This window comes from Antedon mediterranea, chromosome 5, assembly GCF_964355755.1.
Source record: "Antedon mediterranea chromosome 5, ecAntMedi1.1, whole genome shotgun sequence".
NCBI classification, from domain to species: Eukaryota; Metazoa; Echinodermata; class Crinoidea; order Comatulida; family Antedonidae; genus Antedon; species Antedon mediterranea.
Window position 1 is genome coordinate 28,426,484 of NC_092674.1, and position 15,167 is coordinate 28,441,650.

At 33.4% G+C, this 15,167-nt stretch overlaps 2 protein-coding genes across 4 annotated transcripts in view; both read right to left on the minus strand.

Moving 5' to 3' along the window:
- LOC140050245 (kynurenine/alpha-aminoadipate aminotransferase, mitochondrial-like) overlaps positions 1–14,954 on the minus strand; it is a 32,514-nt gene extending 17,560 nt beyond the window's left edge. Inside the window, exons 1-13 of one of the 3 annotated variants that reach the window (XM_072095355.1) lie at positions 13,737–13,822; positions 13,018–13,141; positions 12,626–12,725; positions 12,290–12,358; positions 12,031–12,160; positions 11,453–11,527; positions 10,900–11,012; positions 10,251–10,410; positions 9,595–9,677; positions 9,023–9,119; positions 8,374–8,500; positions 7,998–8,206; positions 7,370–7,416 (exon numbers count right to left, since the gene is read on the minus strand). In XM_072095355.1, the coding sequence (XP_071951456.1) occupies positions 7,370–7,416; positions 7,998–8,206; positions 8,374–8,500; positions 9,023–9,119; positions 9,595–9,677; positions 10,251–10,410; positions 10,900–11,012; positions 11,453–11,527; positions 12,031–12,160; positions 12,290–12,358; positions 12,626–12,725; positions 13,018–13,084 (1,277 nt within the window). In that variant the 5' untranslated portion in view covers positions 13,085–13,141; positions 13,737–13,822. Of the gene's footprint in view, positions 1–5,888; positions 7,417–7,997; positions 8,207–8,373; positions 8,501–9,022; positions 9,120–9,594; positions 9,678–10,250; positions 10,411–10,899; positions 11,013–11,452; positions 11,528–12,030; positions 12,161–12,289; positions 12,359–12,625; positions 12,726–13,017; positions 13,142–13,736; positions 13,823–14,259 lie in introns of those variants that run through there. The other 2 variants (XM_072095356.1, XM_072095357.1) reach the window with 2 other exon arrangements.
- LOC140049384 (uncharacterized) lies at positions 1,131–4,790 on the minus strand. Its single transcript, XM_072094261.1, has 6 exons — positions 4,630–4,790; positions 3,963–3,995; positions 3,179–3,228; positions 2,792–2,957; positions 1,996–2,121; positions 1,131–1,800 (listed from the first exon to the last, which is right to left on the minus strand). Exons 2-6 carry the CDS (start codon positions 3,979–3,981, stop codon positions 1,772–1,774), a joined length of 390 nt encoding a protein of 129 aa, XP_071950362.1. The 5' UTR covers positions 3,982–3,995; positions 4,630–4,790; the 3' UTR covers positions 1,131–1,771.
- Positions 14,955–15,167: the final 213 nt, after the last annotated feature.

Sequence of the window (15,167 nt, forward strand, 5' to 3'; positions counted from 1 at the left end):
CGCAACGTAACGCAATCTACACAACGTAAGAAAATGCTCTTCTAATAATTATGTTTGCCCCGCCTGCGTAAAATCAAACCTGCGATGTTTGCAACACTATTGCATCGTCGGTTCCCACGATTACGCAATACAGCACTTTGCGTCAATACGTCGCTGAGGTACGTTCTAGTGGGAACCACGCTTAAGCATGACGATTGCTGCTATGTAGGTCTACGTAACAAATCAATAATATTAATCGAGACTTTGCCAAACATATCATAAGTTTGCGGCGCGCAGTGCAACGTTCCCACTAGCGACGCAACCTACGCAACGTAAGAAAATGCCCTTCCCATAATTGTGTTCCCCCCCCCCCCCCCCCGCCTGCGTGAAAGCAAACCTGCTATGTTTGCAGCATTGTTGTGTCGTCGGTTCCCACTTGTGATTACGCAATACAGCACTTTGCGTCGATACGTCGTTGCGTTGCGTTCTACTGGAAACCACGCTTTAATGATATGATATCCGAGTCTAAAGGTCACTGATATTCTACAACATTATTAAACAGCAATTACACACACAATACTCAGTTCAAGATGGTTAAATTCGGGGGCTAAATTAACTGGAATTAAAGTTGATACGTGCTGAACCTACAGTCTTTCTTAACTTAATTTATTTTTCAATTACGAATGAAATAAAGGCCAGAATTGAACATATTCATATCTTCAGTATAGTACACTTAATACCGGCTGTTAGTGTTAGTTACCTTATAATTGCTAGTGGGTTGGCCAATCACAAGCGATAGTTCGGATGCACTCAAGCAACGCAAGCACGTACGCACGCACAACGCATGTATTGTGACCAATCACAAACGATAGTTCGTATCTGTTGCTTGTGATAATGTTTTCTGTAGTTTTACGTCTTTGCGTTGTATCCTAGAGTGGGAACCAAGATTTAGCCAATTTCAAACTGTAAGTATGTTCGTGGGGGATGTTCATTTCATTTCATTCATTTATTTCGATTTACAAATATATAAATATAAAGTGGAGGAGCCTAAAAGAAAGCAAAGCTTGTGGTAAATAGGCTCCTCAAAACAAAACAAATAAAATATATATAATAAAACACAATTAGAAACTCCAAAAAACAACAATCCAACTAATATTTTTTCTCTAACACATAAGTTAAACATGTTTAAAACTAAAAAACAAGTAAAAAATAGATTATATAAATTATTTTAAAAATATCCAAATATGTCAATAAAAAACAAATTTACAAAGAACCTTCAACCAATAATAGTTTAAATTGACGTTTAAATAAAGCACAGTAATGAGATTTTTTAAGAGATAAAGGGAGAGAATTCCAGAGTTTAGGTCCAATGTATACAAGGGTTTTCATTTTAAGACTAGTTCGAGTAAGTGGCAGGTGATACTGATCTTTTTCTTTTACAGAGAGAGCCAAGAAGGGGCGTGTATTATGGGGTCTAAGTGAATGGTGATGTTATGAGGGTTGTTCACTTATACATACAAGTTAATGATGCATGTAAATGATGAAAATTAATAGGATAATGATAATAATAGTGATTATGGTGATAATTTACAATGATTAGGATTACGGGATGATTTTGACGATTGTTGATAAAATATAGAAAAAAATACCGTTACTAAAGTTACTAGTTTCATTTCATTTAATAACAAAAACAATTTCAACAATTAAACTTCATACAAAAAACTTGATCCCTATGGTGCGCCACAATCGACAAAATACTTGTTTTGGATTCCAAAATTCACGTAAATCGACATTACATCTCCCATGTAAACTTTTCTCTTCCTAGAAATATAAAAATGTATCTGTCATGAATCACTCTCAATTAACTGAATCGATAATCAGTCTGTTCACAGTTCACACTAGGCCTAGTCAAACGTTCCGCAATCGTGCCATCTTATCGGCAGGCAGTATGAACATTTTAAACATTGTAGGCCTTAATCAACATAAAGACGCCTACGATTTAATCCCACATCTTACCTATTTCTTTTAGGAAGGATGACACTTCTCGGTGGTTGTTCCGTTTGGCTGCCTCGTAAGGGGTTTTCCCTTTATCAGAAAGAGCTTGGAGATCCGCGCCGTTTTCTACGAGCCACTTAACAGTCTCTGTGTAAACATAATTACAGAAAGGAATACGTTTAAGTAATGTAAATACTAAATCTCTGTCTACACTATTAAACTAGTTTGACAAAAGTGTGATGTGCCCAAATATGGTAGTGATATGCTAATGATATCATCATGTCCATATATGGGCACATCACATGGTTTTGTTACTTAAAGTTTGATAGTGTAGACAGAGCTTTAAACAATGTTTCACACTTTTGCTCAAACTCGATTTCAATAACAATATAAAAGATAGAGTACAATAAAAAGGTTATAAGCCTACAAGCAATGCACTAGAAATGTGAGTTTAAATTGTATAAAACGCCTATCAAATTAACGGGTCAAAAGCAGAAAAAAACATTAATACAAAGGTAATTTCTTTATACGTATAACATCGTTAATAGAATGTGATAAATATAATTTTTGATTCAATACAAATTTAACCCAAAGACTTGCCCCAAATCACTGTCTGTATTTATTGTTGTTTTATGTTTTTATCCACTAGGTAATCGGCGTTTCGATTGTTGTCTGAAAATACGAGCTCATGTATTATAGGTATAGAACGCCATATGTGCCAAATATTTATCTATTTTACTAATTTCAATCTAGTCTAATTTAACCCAACCGTTGGATACAATGTACCGTATATGTTAAGCCAAATACCCAAACTTACGAATGTGGCCATTGCTTGCAGCTGCATGTGTTGGGGTGAACCCTGTGACGTCTTTAATGTGGATGTTGCCACCACACTCTATCAGGTATTGCAACACTTCCAAATTCCCGTTTGCTGCAGCTTTGTGAAGTGCAGTCTTTCCGTATTTGTCTGCTGCATTAACATTCTGAAAATTAAAGCCCTTGCGTGTAATATTAATTTAAAGAATGGCCGAGCAATAAGAGGCGGAGGCAGGCAACGACGTAACGCAACGCAATTTATTTCACCAATCACAAGCGGTGTATTATACAAACTGTCGCTTGTCATTGGTCAACTCGCTTGTTGCGCTTACGTCCTTGCGTTGCATCCTAATGGGAACCAAGCTTAATTCACCCCTTCCCTGCTTACCTGGCCTTCTTTAATCGCATCCTTCACATACTGTAACGTACCTATAAATGCTAATAAAGAATATATATACTTTAAGTGATCACATACTGAAAACTTGTAATGATGATAATAATCTACGTCATAGGCCTAACATAAAAATTTTAGAAATAAACACAATTTTCAAACTCGTGAAGTTTAATATAACCAGCAGTGAAAATAAAGCTTGGTTACAAAAAAGACGCAATGCAAGGACGTAAGCGCAACGCAAGTGAGATGACCAATCACAAGCGACGGTTCAGTTGATCCATCGCGTCGTGATTGGTCAAATTACTTGCGCGGCGTGTTGTTGCGTCCGACTTATTTTCGACACTCGTCTACTATGTGAAAAATCAAAGTAGCGATACGGCTATTATTTTAAAGTTGAAATGAAATGTCACATATAACAGTAAATAAAACACGTAATATCCGAACAGTGAAATAATGATAGGATTTGACATCTTGATGTAGAAGTGTCACGTTGTTTATGTAAAGCCTAATTGACTATCGATTACCACTCTACAGTAATCTGTGTTTGAAATGTCACGTTGCTGTTAGGTAACATTATTATGCTATTTAACTATTGTACACGAATTGACATTAAAACTATATCTAAAGCTATATACAGGCCGCTAGTTGAATGCAAGAATGGGGGAGGGAATTGATGGATTGGGGGAGGGAATTGATGGATTGGACGAGATCAAAAGGTGGAAAGTGATAAGGAAGGCATTAAGGGAAAGAATCAAGGCGCATCTAAAACTCCACTCACCTCCTTCGTGAAGATCCATGCTTGCTAAAAGACCTAAGTAAAAAGAAATGGACGATACACAATATATAGTAATACATAGTACAGATGAAACTGTTGATTAAAATACCGCCAAACGGGGTTATTACATCGGAAATAACAACCAATATCAGCACACTAATTCAATCAGCATCCAACAATAATAACTATAGCCTTCTAAATAAAAAATCAGAGTTTGAAAGGTAGAGACAATTATTAAATCTCTTTCTTTTTCTCTCCTTTTAATATGTTAAACAGCCTTTCTAAAATACGTTACACATTAAAATAATGAATTTATTAAGCAAAAACCTATTGTCAACCTTAACAACAGTAATGAACGTCATACGATAATAATAATAATAATAGAATAAATCATATTCTAATAAATAAGTGAATTAATATCTCTAAGCTAGCTACGTCCACACTAAGTCCGGATTCCGATAAGCTCAGATTCCGGATAAAATTGAAAAATTGTGATCAAAAATCGTAAGAGTTTTCTCTGACCACCGGACTGACCCCAGGGTCAGTATTAGTTAAATAGGCCTCCTATCATCAATGAACAAAGTACGACAGAATCATAGACTATATTAGTATATACTATATAAATCGGAAATAACCATTTATTGAACGTAATAAATTAAAATTGTCTTACCAGAGAAACCGAGAGACTTTAATACCACTCGGAGATGCTGATTGTATTTCTTCGGAACGTACAGTATTAATAATTAAATGTTGCTTAGCAACAGAGGACAGACCATTATAAATATTCACGTTATAATCTGAAAATTGACTACCACCTATAGATTGTGCATCATAATGTAATATAAAGCGACGAATCTAATATAGATTGAGTTATTATTATAATTGTATTGTGGTGATGACGATGTAGGCCTACGTATACATTGTACAGTATTTCTAAAGCTTGGTTCCCACTAGAACGTAATGCAAGGACGTAAACGCAACGCAACCGTTTTAACCAATGACAAGCGAAGTTATAGACCGTTAGCAATCACAAGCGAATAAGCCATCGCTTGTGATTGGTCAATTCACTTGCGTTGCGTTACGTCCTTGCGTTGCGTCGCTAGTGGGAACCACGCTTTAAGCTTGGTTTTCACTTGAGACGCAAAGTAACGCAATCTACGCAACGTAAGAAAATGCCATTGCAATCATTGTGTTTGCCCCCACCTGCGTTAAATGAAACCTGCGATTTTTACAGCAATGGTGCGCCGTCGGTTCCCACTTGCGATTACGCAATACATCACTTTGCGTCGATACGTTGCTGCGTTGCGTTGCGTTCTAGTGGGAACTACGCTTTATGCTTGGTTCCCACTAGAGACGCAACGCAACACAAGGACGTAGCGTAACGCAATTTATTTGGCCAATCACAAGCGATGAATTATTCGTCGCTTGTCATTGGTCAACACGCTTGCATTGCGTTTACGTCATTCCGTTTCGTCCTAGTGGGAACCAGCTTTAAGCGCAACGTAAGTATGACCAATCAAAGCGCGATGAATCATTATCCATCGCGCTGTAATTGGTCAGATCTTGCGCCGCACGTCCTTACGTTGCTTCCTAGTTTAACCTAAACTGAAGTAACATTTGATATTTTCGAAAGTAGGCCTAAAATTTACTCATTACTACTTGACCAGAGAGATGTATATTTTACATCTCTATGACCGGACAGTCGCTGTGAATGGCCGGAGAGATGACTAGTGTTAGAGTACAAAGGGTCAACGCACTTAGCACATATATGTCTAATGTAATTAATTTAACAGCTAAATTAATGATAAACATGCGATATCTAAACATAGGTTTTTTTCATTATCATCAAAATTATGGCTTAGATACGACGACATCAATTGGCGCCGAAAACATCGACACTTTTGAAGGAAAATTGATTAAAGCTATTTCATTTATTCATGATCTGACTCATACATCATTGATAAATTAATAACTCATCGATATATCAATATTATACTTAAAATGGAAAAAAAAATAATAATTTCAATAAAGAAAAGCAGAAAATTACTACTCGACCAGAGTGACGGCGTCTAGGCCCTATACACCAAACCAGGGCGCTACACTTTATAGGGAATATTCAGATTCAGTAAATTATAATCTAGGGTTAGGGGCGCCTGTGGATCATGGTAGGCCCCCATAAAAAACGCGAAAAAAAAACCGTATTTTTTTACTCGCGTCCTTGTACTTTTTCGCGATCATTTACTTTGTGTGTTGAATACAGAAAAACAGCTGCGCTCGGCGCTGCACGCATTCAATTTGTTTTAATTATAATGCATTATGATATATACGGTCTTGTATTGTGTATATACAAATGCATATATAGTCACTAGATCGAAAAAATTATTCCATATTTGGAATTGTCAACCGTGATTTAATAATGACCTCATTATCAATACATTTAAAATAACAGTATTCAGATGACATCACTGTCAATATTCCATAACTACTAACCACTTTGCATAAATTTGCATACATTTACATAATTCGTTGTAAACATGTCTCTCTAGTTACTGTCTTTTTTATATTAGTTCACTAGTTGCCGTTTCGATATTTGTCTTTACGTATGAAACGCCATGTTTGCCAAAATGCTTACTTTTTACAAATATTATGCAGAACCTATTTTAATTCATTGGATGTTATGCTTGCTCATTAATTTATTTAGTACCTATTCTTATTTAGCAAGGTATTATTTATTTAAGCAGGTAGGTTTGAGACTTACCTACCAAAGTAAGAACTTAACCCGGGTAAATAACTAAGTCTGAACGGGCCAATAGGGATAATTGTCAAAGTAAATGAATGTCAGTACCCATTTACACACCTGAGTGAAAACGTACTATATGTAGTGTCTTTAATTCGAGAGCAATTTGTACAACATTTGTTGATTATTTAACATCACAGTCAAGCGACAAGCTGTACGAATTGAATTATCTAATATAAATCAAATCTTAGGTTTAAGTTTCAAATATTATTTCAGAATATACTATATAATATAATTTTTATCACTGCATCCTTTCTATTCAATTACTTTTATACCCTGTGTTTTTTTAGTTTATAAGTAAGGAACAGTTTTAAGAACTACACCTCCACCACCTTTAATCACTGACACCCTCCAAAACTATTTAAAAACAGACAAGATCATATGGTCGTATTCATTTAAGGCGATATTTCTCTTAAATATTAACTACAGTATTTCACTTAAGTCAATAAATATCTTAAGAATTTCCCTTAAGTGGTATTCACTTAGATAGGCGAATTCTTCAATTGTAATGGTGTTTCTTTTAGCCTAGTGTGAATAGTAAATACGGCCATTGGTCTTTAATTGGAAGTTGTTCCTTATTTTGAATAAATATGTATAAAATATAAATCCTTACGATGACTTCTGAGCCTCAATGATTAAATTAGCAAGTCGCTTAAGACCCTGTAATGATACAAATGAAATATTAAAAGCAACTCAATTAATTTTGCATAAATTTTTACTTCTATATTATATATGGCAAAACCATACATTTATTTATACAACATTCTCAACAACCTACCCATAATGCTCTATACCTCACCCACAATGCTCTACAATTTACCTATAATGCATTATACTTTACCCATAATGCATTATACTTTACCCATAATGCTCTACACGTAACCTCATAATGCTCTGCACTTTAACCATAATGCTCTGCACTTTACCCATTATGCTCTACACTTTACCCATAATCCTCTACACTTTACCCATTATGCTCTACACTTTACCCATAATGCTCTACACGTAACCCATAATGCTCTACACTTTAACCATAATGCTCTACACTTTACCCATAATGCTCTACACGTAACCCATAATGCTCTACACTTTAACCATAATGCTCTACACTTTACCCATAATGCTCTACACGTAACCCATAATGCTCTACACTTTAACCATAATGCTCTACACTTTAACCATAATGCTCTACACTTTACCCATTATGCTCTACACGTAACCCATTATGCTCTACATCTTACCTCATCCATCTGTTCATCAGTCGCTACTGAGTAACAGGCACGCACGTACGGTGACGGTTTTGAATCGTCAGTACAAAACGATATTCCTGGCACAAATAGAACTTCTTTTTCCACCGCCTTTTTCGTTATAAGGTCATACGTATCATCCACGCCGAGTAAACGAAACCAGATGAACATGCCCCCTCGAGGCGTACTCCACTCTGCTAAACCTGAAATAAAATAGGAATAAAATAATGTTTGCACCCAGTCTGTAGGCGACAGGTTGTGAGAGGGTTGGGGTGGGTATATGGGTAAAAATCTGTTGTCAAATTTGTAGATAACGTCTGATACCACAGTATAAAAGAATAGCATCTCAGATATACTGGATAAAGCCTACCTGTTAGATGTTTTTCAGCTGCTCTAAGAAATGTATCTCTCCTTGATTCATAAAAATCTGACACGGTTTGAGTGTGTTTCAAAAACCGTTCCATACCCCATGTCTCAAGTAGTTTATACACAAACATCTGATAAAGGAAAAGAAATAAAATTCTTTTTAAGAAAATTGATCCTTTTTAAATGAAGTGACTTTGTAACAATTAGTAAACAACAGGTTTGAAAAATAAAACATTAGGTTAAGTTTAGTACTTCATTTTAAATTTTTAGACCCTGTGGCTCTATTTACCATTCACAGGCTAAGGAAAACACTTGCCTTTAAAATTTAAAAAAAAATTCCTATCTTTAGTGAATACAATTTAAGGGAAATATTTATTGAGTTAAGTGAAATACTTAATATTTAAGGAATATATCTCACTTAAGTGTGATTGGCGAATACGGCAACTGGCTCCCCCAATTTAAAAATTTAATTCGCCCAACTTGATGTATATAATGTGTTGAGAATGGTTGAACCCACAACATGCAAATCACCAAGCTAAAACCATACCCCTAGACTGGATTATGGTCGAGATTTGATTTTTTAAAGTAAAATTTACCCTATTCTGTAAATTTTAATTAATTTAATGCTGTAAAATTCTCTTATTTTACTTTACCTGAGACATACCGCTCGTATGTAATACTGAGGCCATCAAATGGTAATTTATTCTTTGTAACAATGCTTGTGGACCTGTTACAAATCCAATTCGCAAACTAAAATAAAAATGATGATATATTTTTTTTAAATGTCAACAATTCTTAAGCTAAATACATGCTTTATTTTTCAGGTTCCAAATTAAATGTAATACTCTAAGCCATTGTATAATCATCAACCTAATTATAAAAGACAAAACACTTTGACATAATCCATTTAATAACCAGGTTTTTAGAGAACACAGAACTTGATCTATATAACTGTGGGTACATCCATCAATACAATATATAATACAATAACAAACATCAATACCATCACAGTCTAATTTATGTTGTGATAACTATTGCAACGACACAACATTCTTAAATTGGAGTAGCTAAAGCAAATAAATTTGCAATATATTCAATAAATGTTTATGGGATTCGAAAAAGTATTTGTATTCGTTTTAGTGTAATCTTATTGATTTAAAAAAACAAACTTTATGTTACAGGTCAAAGGTAATTGTCTAATAATAAGAAAGAGTTTTAGCCTTACCCCGCTGAAAGAACTTTAGAAAAGGAATCAAACCTAAGGACTCGTCCATCTACATCTAGAGATAAGAAACTGGGGACTTTTGGCTGTGAATAAAAATCGCAAATTCTTTTTAGTGTCATGATTCAATAAGGGTTGCTAATAGTTTTCCTCATTCATTTCATGGGAAAGCGATCCTTTAATATTGGTGTTTCTTAAATTATGGTGTTCCAGAGGAGAATTTCTACTAAAATTATAATTTTTTTTCTTAATCTCTCACATTTGTTGATATACTCATAAAATGAAGGGTATTCTGCTTGTCATAAACATATTGTAACTGAAATAAAGCTCTGTCTACACTATCAAACTTTATGTGACTAAAAAATGTGATGTGCCTATATATGGACATGATGATGTCATATCACTACCATATTCGATCATATCACTACCATATTTAGGCACATCAAAACTTAACACTTTACTGGAAGACATAAAGTCACATTAACAAATAACATTAATTTTATAAAAATCTAATAACAATCCATTTGTGGAAATCTTCAGCTCTGTCTACACTATCAAACTAGTTTGACAAAGTGTGATGTGCCCAAATATGGTAGTGATATGCCCAAATATGGTAGTAATATGATATCAACAATAACAATAACAGAATATCGTTAAACCTTATTAAACTGTAAGAAATAGTAAGGATCATCCTCCAGAATGATAAAATTATACTGTTGAGCTATCTCATAAATTTGCCGTTTTCTGTCCAATGGCAGCCCACCTCCTGTCGGGTTATCTCCATTAGGAACGAGGTACAACACCTTAGGAGCATCTAGGCTAAAATTAAATAAAAATTATATTTTATAATCGGAGTTTTACATCAATTATTAGGCCTAATATTCTTACTAAAATGTCTCTTAAAGACCCCAAAAACATGAAAAATGAAGATTAATTAAACCAGAAGTTGAATATGTTATTTTGTAATTTTAATAAAGTTAATCACTTGCGTAGAAAAAAAACCCCAAAAAATAATGTTTTTACTTATAAAATGACAAAATAAATGGTTAAATTCAACAGAAAACCCATTTGCTGGCAGCCAATTTGAATATTGTTTGCTTTAAATTACAGTTTTTTCAGGTAAAATTTTTTTTTTTTTCGATTCAATTTTTTGTAAAAGTGAATAACTATTATGTGACATTAAAATGGCATATTCAACAAAAAAATTATTTCTTCAGGGATACATCTTATTATTACGGACGTATCTCTTTAATTTAAAAGTTACTTGTTGTGAGGTCGGTGACTTGGGCACTCTGCTTTAGACCTTACCTGGAGTTAATATTATCAGGTGACCATTTAGATAACGCTTTTTTCAAACTATCAACTCGTAACCCATCACCATCCGTTTCCACTGGAATAAGGTTAACCCCCAATGGCTTTAACTAAAACAAACAAACAAAAATGATCAAATTATATCACAAAAATCAAATATACAATTTGATATAATGTATATAAAGTATTATTTAGTGCTAAATCACTTTGTTAGTGTTAAACCAATGTGGTAAAAAAAAAAAGGTTTTATAAAAGTATGTCCAAACTATAGAGGGTGCTATCAAAAAATCTAAAGATCACATATTTTCTTGACGGTAGATTGTCCATACAATTGTTGATTCATCAGGTTTGTTTGAAATCCAGAGAAATAATATTAATTTGGTTTTGACAAATTAATATTATTTCTCTAAATCTAAAGATATTGGCATCTTAGTAAACATGGGTATGTCAGGTGCACCAAAGGTGGAAAATACAGTGACAACTCATTTTCAAAGGAAATGTTCAGGGTCTGAGAGAGTAGTTGTTCATATAAAAAAATCATAATATTTACCATGGCACTGGCTCCTGAATACAATGGTGAACCGACTAAAACATTGTCACCAGCTGAAAGAAGCATTTCACATGCCTAGGAGTAGGACAAGATGAAAAATGATATTTTAATTTTGTGCTTTCATTGTATTAAACAAGTGAAAAAATAAACTTATAAATAAATTTTATATAAGTATACATAAGTTTGGGAATAACGCCAAAATAGATTCGAAGTAACACTTTATGACTACCAACTTAAATTTATTTAAAATACTAAAATAAAGCCAAGTAGTACAATAATATAATACTGACTGACCGATTATATATATAAAGTTTGGGAAAAAGGCCACAATATATTCGAAGTAACACTTTATGACTACCAACTTAAATTTATTTAAAATACTAAAATAAAGCCAAGTAGTACAATAATATAATACTGACTGACCGATTATATAAAGTTTGGGAAAAAGGCCACAATATATTTGCAATAAGACTTTATAACTACCACTCAAAATGATTCCTAAAAAAAAGTCAAACACTATATAAAACAATACAAAATGATACATTATATGAATAAAAATACATATAAATGTAACTTACTGTACACAACGCATGTTGACTACCATTTGTAACCGTCAACTGTATTTGATTCTCGCCGTTGGACGCCCTCGTCGGAGGCTGGTGAAGATGGTCTTGCAATTTTAACAACCATTGATTCAAATCAGGCAAACTAATTAAAATGATTATAAGAATAAAATCATAATAAAGACATTTTACAGATCATTGGATTTTGTTAAATTCTCCCTAAAAATGTCTTTATTATACAATTCGCCTAAAAGCTTTTCTTGTGCAGACTTACCCAGACGTACTAGAATATTGCAGTGCCTGGCCCATGGCTTTAGAATCAATATTAATTGTACTTCCATCTCTAGAAAAACAATATTCAATACATTTTTGTTATAAAACATTTAATACAATAATAGACAAATTGACATAAAGAAGATAGTTTTGTTGAATTTAACCTTTAACTTTCTCTTTTTTATATGTTATTTTTTTAGATTTAACTTTATTAAAACTGTGAAATGGCCTCTTTGAAGTATTCATGTTTTGGGGGGAATACCTTCATGGGGTTAAACATGGTCTTATCTAACTTCATAGAATTTAAATAAATCCTGAGATGAAATATGTCAATTACTTCATTTTTATGTTTGCCTCTTCAAATGGAAATAAGTCACTGTTTGGGTATCCATTTGCCATTGTTATCATGGTCGGTGGACTTTTGTTTATAAGTTCAGCTAAAAACAAAGAAAAACATTAGTTTATGCTGCTTCTGTGGACACAGATACATATGTACACAGTACAGGTACAGATCATTTTGTTATATTTTGTGCTTTAGGCATTAACACAAAATGAATCTGGTTCATTTATCTTGAGGTAAAGATATACATCTCTATATACCTATATATTTAGTATATTAGGTTGTGTCATATTTACATGCAAAACTGAAAGATATACAATAATGAAATAAATTATTTGCTCCCAAAAGAGAAAAAAAAAGGTTACTGTACAGGAAAGAAACCAACATACCAAGCACTCGCAGAGGTGAAGGTTTTCTGGCCCTGCTGATGCTGTTTAAAAATCGTAAGTAATTCATTTTTTTTATAATAATATCAAATTATTAATAAAATAAATTGTAGAATATGTTTGTTTCCTGTTAAAAAAAAGTTTGAAACAAATTATTATTATACTAAACACTATATTTAAATACATTTATTATTTAAACAAATTTTATGATTTAAAACTGGCTTTTAAAAAATAAGTTTATGCCTATGAATTGAATGTTTTACTTAAATACTAGAATTAATATTTAGCTTTATTAGTTGAAAGAACAATCAGGTAAAACAATTTTGGTTATTTATTCAAGTTAGGTCTGATGATTTGCTTATCTATATTAAGCCTAATAACTATCTATTATAGTTAAGAAGAAGTCTTTCTATGATAGTTATGGTGACTGAGTGTATGCTAGTTGGGGTGGAGAGTAGAGTTGAGTTGAGTAGTAGTAGGCGGCGCTCCACTGCTGCCCTAGGCCTAGGCTTACTATACTAGGCCTAGCGCACTAGGCTAGGCCTAGGAGGTTAGGGCCTATATATAGCTAGGCCTAGCCAAGATAGTAGAGTAGTAGATAGAATATCAACTATATGGCCACATTATATTATTATGTAACACGGTATTAATTAAGAAAACAAATTCATGAATATATAACCTGTCTAATAATCTCTCTAATCAACATAACATACAAGTCCTACCTGTATTTACTGTATAACTAGGCCTAGGGCCTAGATAGAGATAATTTGCACGTCGTACACGTGCAATTGTTTACTATCCTACTGTCTGTGTACCACCGGAATCTAGTCACACGAGTAGAAAACTACCGGTGGTACATAGACCACGTCGCGAAGTCGAGTTGTAAGCAAAGTGCACCCTCTATAATAGTTAAGGTACAAGTTGTCAAAGTAAACGGATACTATTTTAACTCATAAAACAAGAGAAAACCATTATAGAACCTAAACTTACACAACTATCTATTTGTGTTTGACGTGCTTCAAAAGCAATGAAAATTCAGTGTTAAATATACTTTGTGGGCCCATGAAAGGGATTAAGCTATAAAGCGGTAAAATTTTATAAAATGAGGCGGGCCTCATTTTTAGTTTTATTAGTATTCACAATAAAAAAAGTTAAACAGATCATCTTTGTTTTGCACTACAATAAACAGACAAAGCATTACTCCGCGTCTTATATTGATGTACTTTACAACTAACAAAACCTTACTCGGCTTCATGATTTATGACGTTGACGTACAAACTGTACAAACGTTACTTAACCCATGGAGTAAAGAATAAGAGGAGGCACAACTCGGCCTAGCTATCCAGTTAATCCAATTAGTATCACGCTGTGCGGTAGTGCTTAAGCATAGGGTAATAAACTTCCCATAACGATCCTTTGAAGAACATCCTGTTTACCCGTGCAGCTCGCTGCAGAGTCGGCTCTGATTACGTAACACCCTAATTAAGGAAGAAGCCAGGCATGACATCGGTGACAAAAAAAGTAAACAGAGGCTGCGCAGTAGTTTCTAATACATCATAGTGAAGCATGACCTTTGTGCAGTTGTTCATTGTTCTTTGAGCTTTTTTCTCGAAAAAACCGTTTAAAAATCGAGTAAATTTTCACGGAGATATCGCAGTTTTTATACCAGCTAACAAATTAATCATATTTTTTATCAAGCCATAGACGTATCATTTGGTAAATCGAAATTTTACCGTTTAAGCAACTTTTTAATTTACGAACCCTAGTGCATTTTGTAGCATATTAAAGACTCCAACTTATTTTAAAATCACATTTTAGTGCGCGCAAATGCGCGCATGAAAAAAATTATATAATTTGTTCTCATGAATATTCAAAAATATACGTATAGTAGAATTCCAACGACACAATTTCTTATTTTTATTACTGTATATGACATTTAATTTATGTTTCAGTCTATATTATGACTGTTTAGCAAAACTAACATTCTTCTAATTTAGTCTGATATTGTATAATTAAATTATTTATGATATTAATATCATAAAATATATGATTTTTACGATCACTTAGAGTTCAGTGAACTTGTAGGACTTAAATTATATATCGTTTAACGATTTGTGGCTACACATAGGCCTAGTAGTTCGTAATATATTATT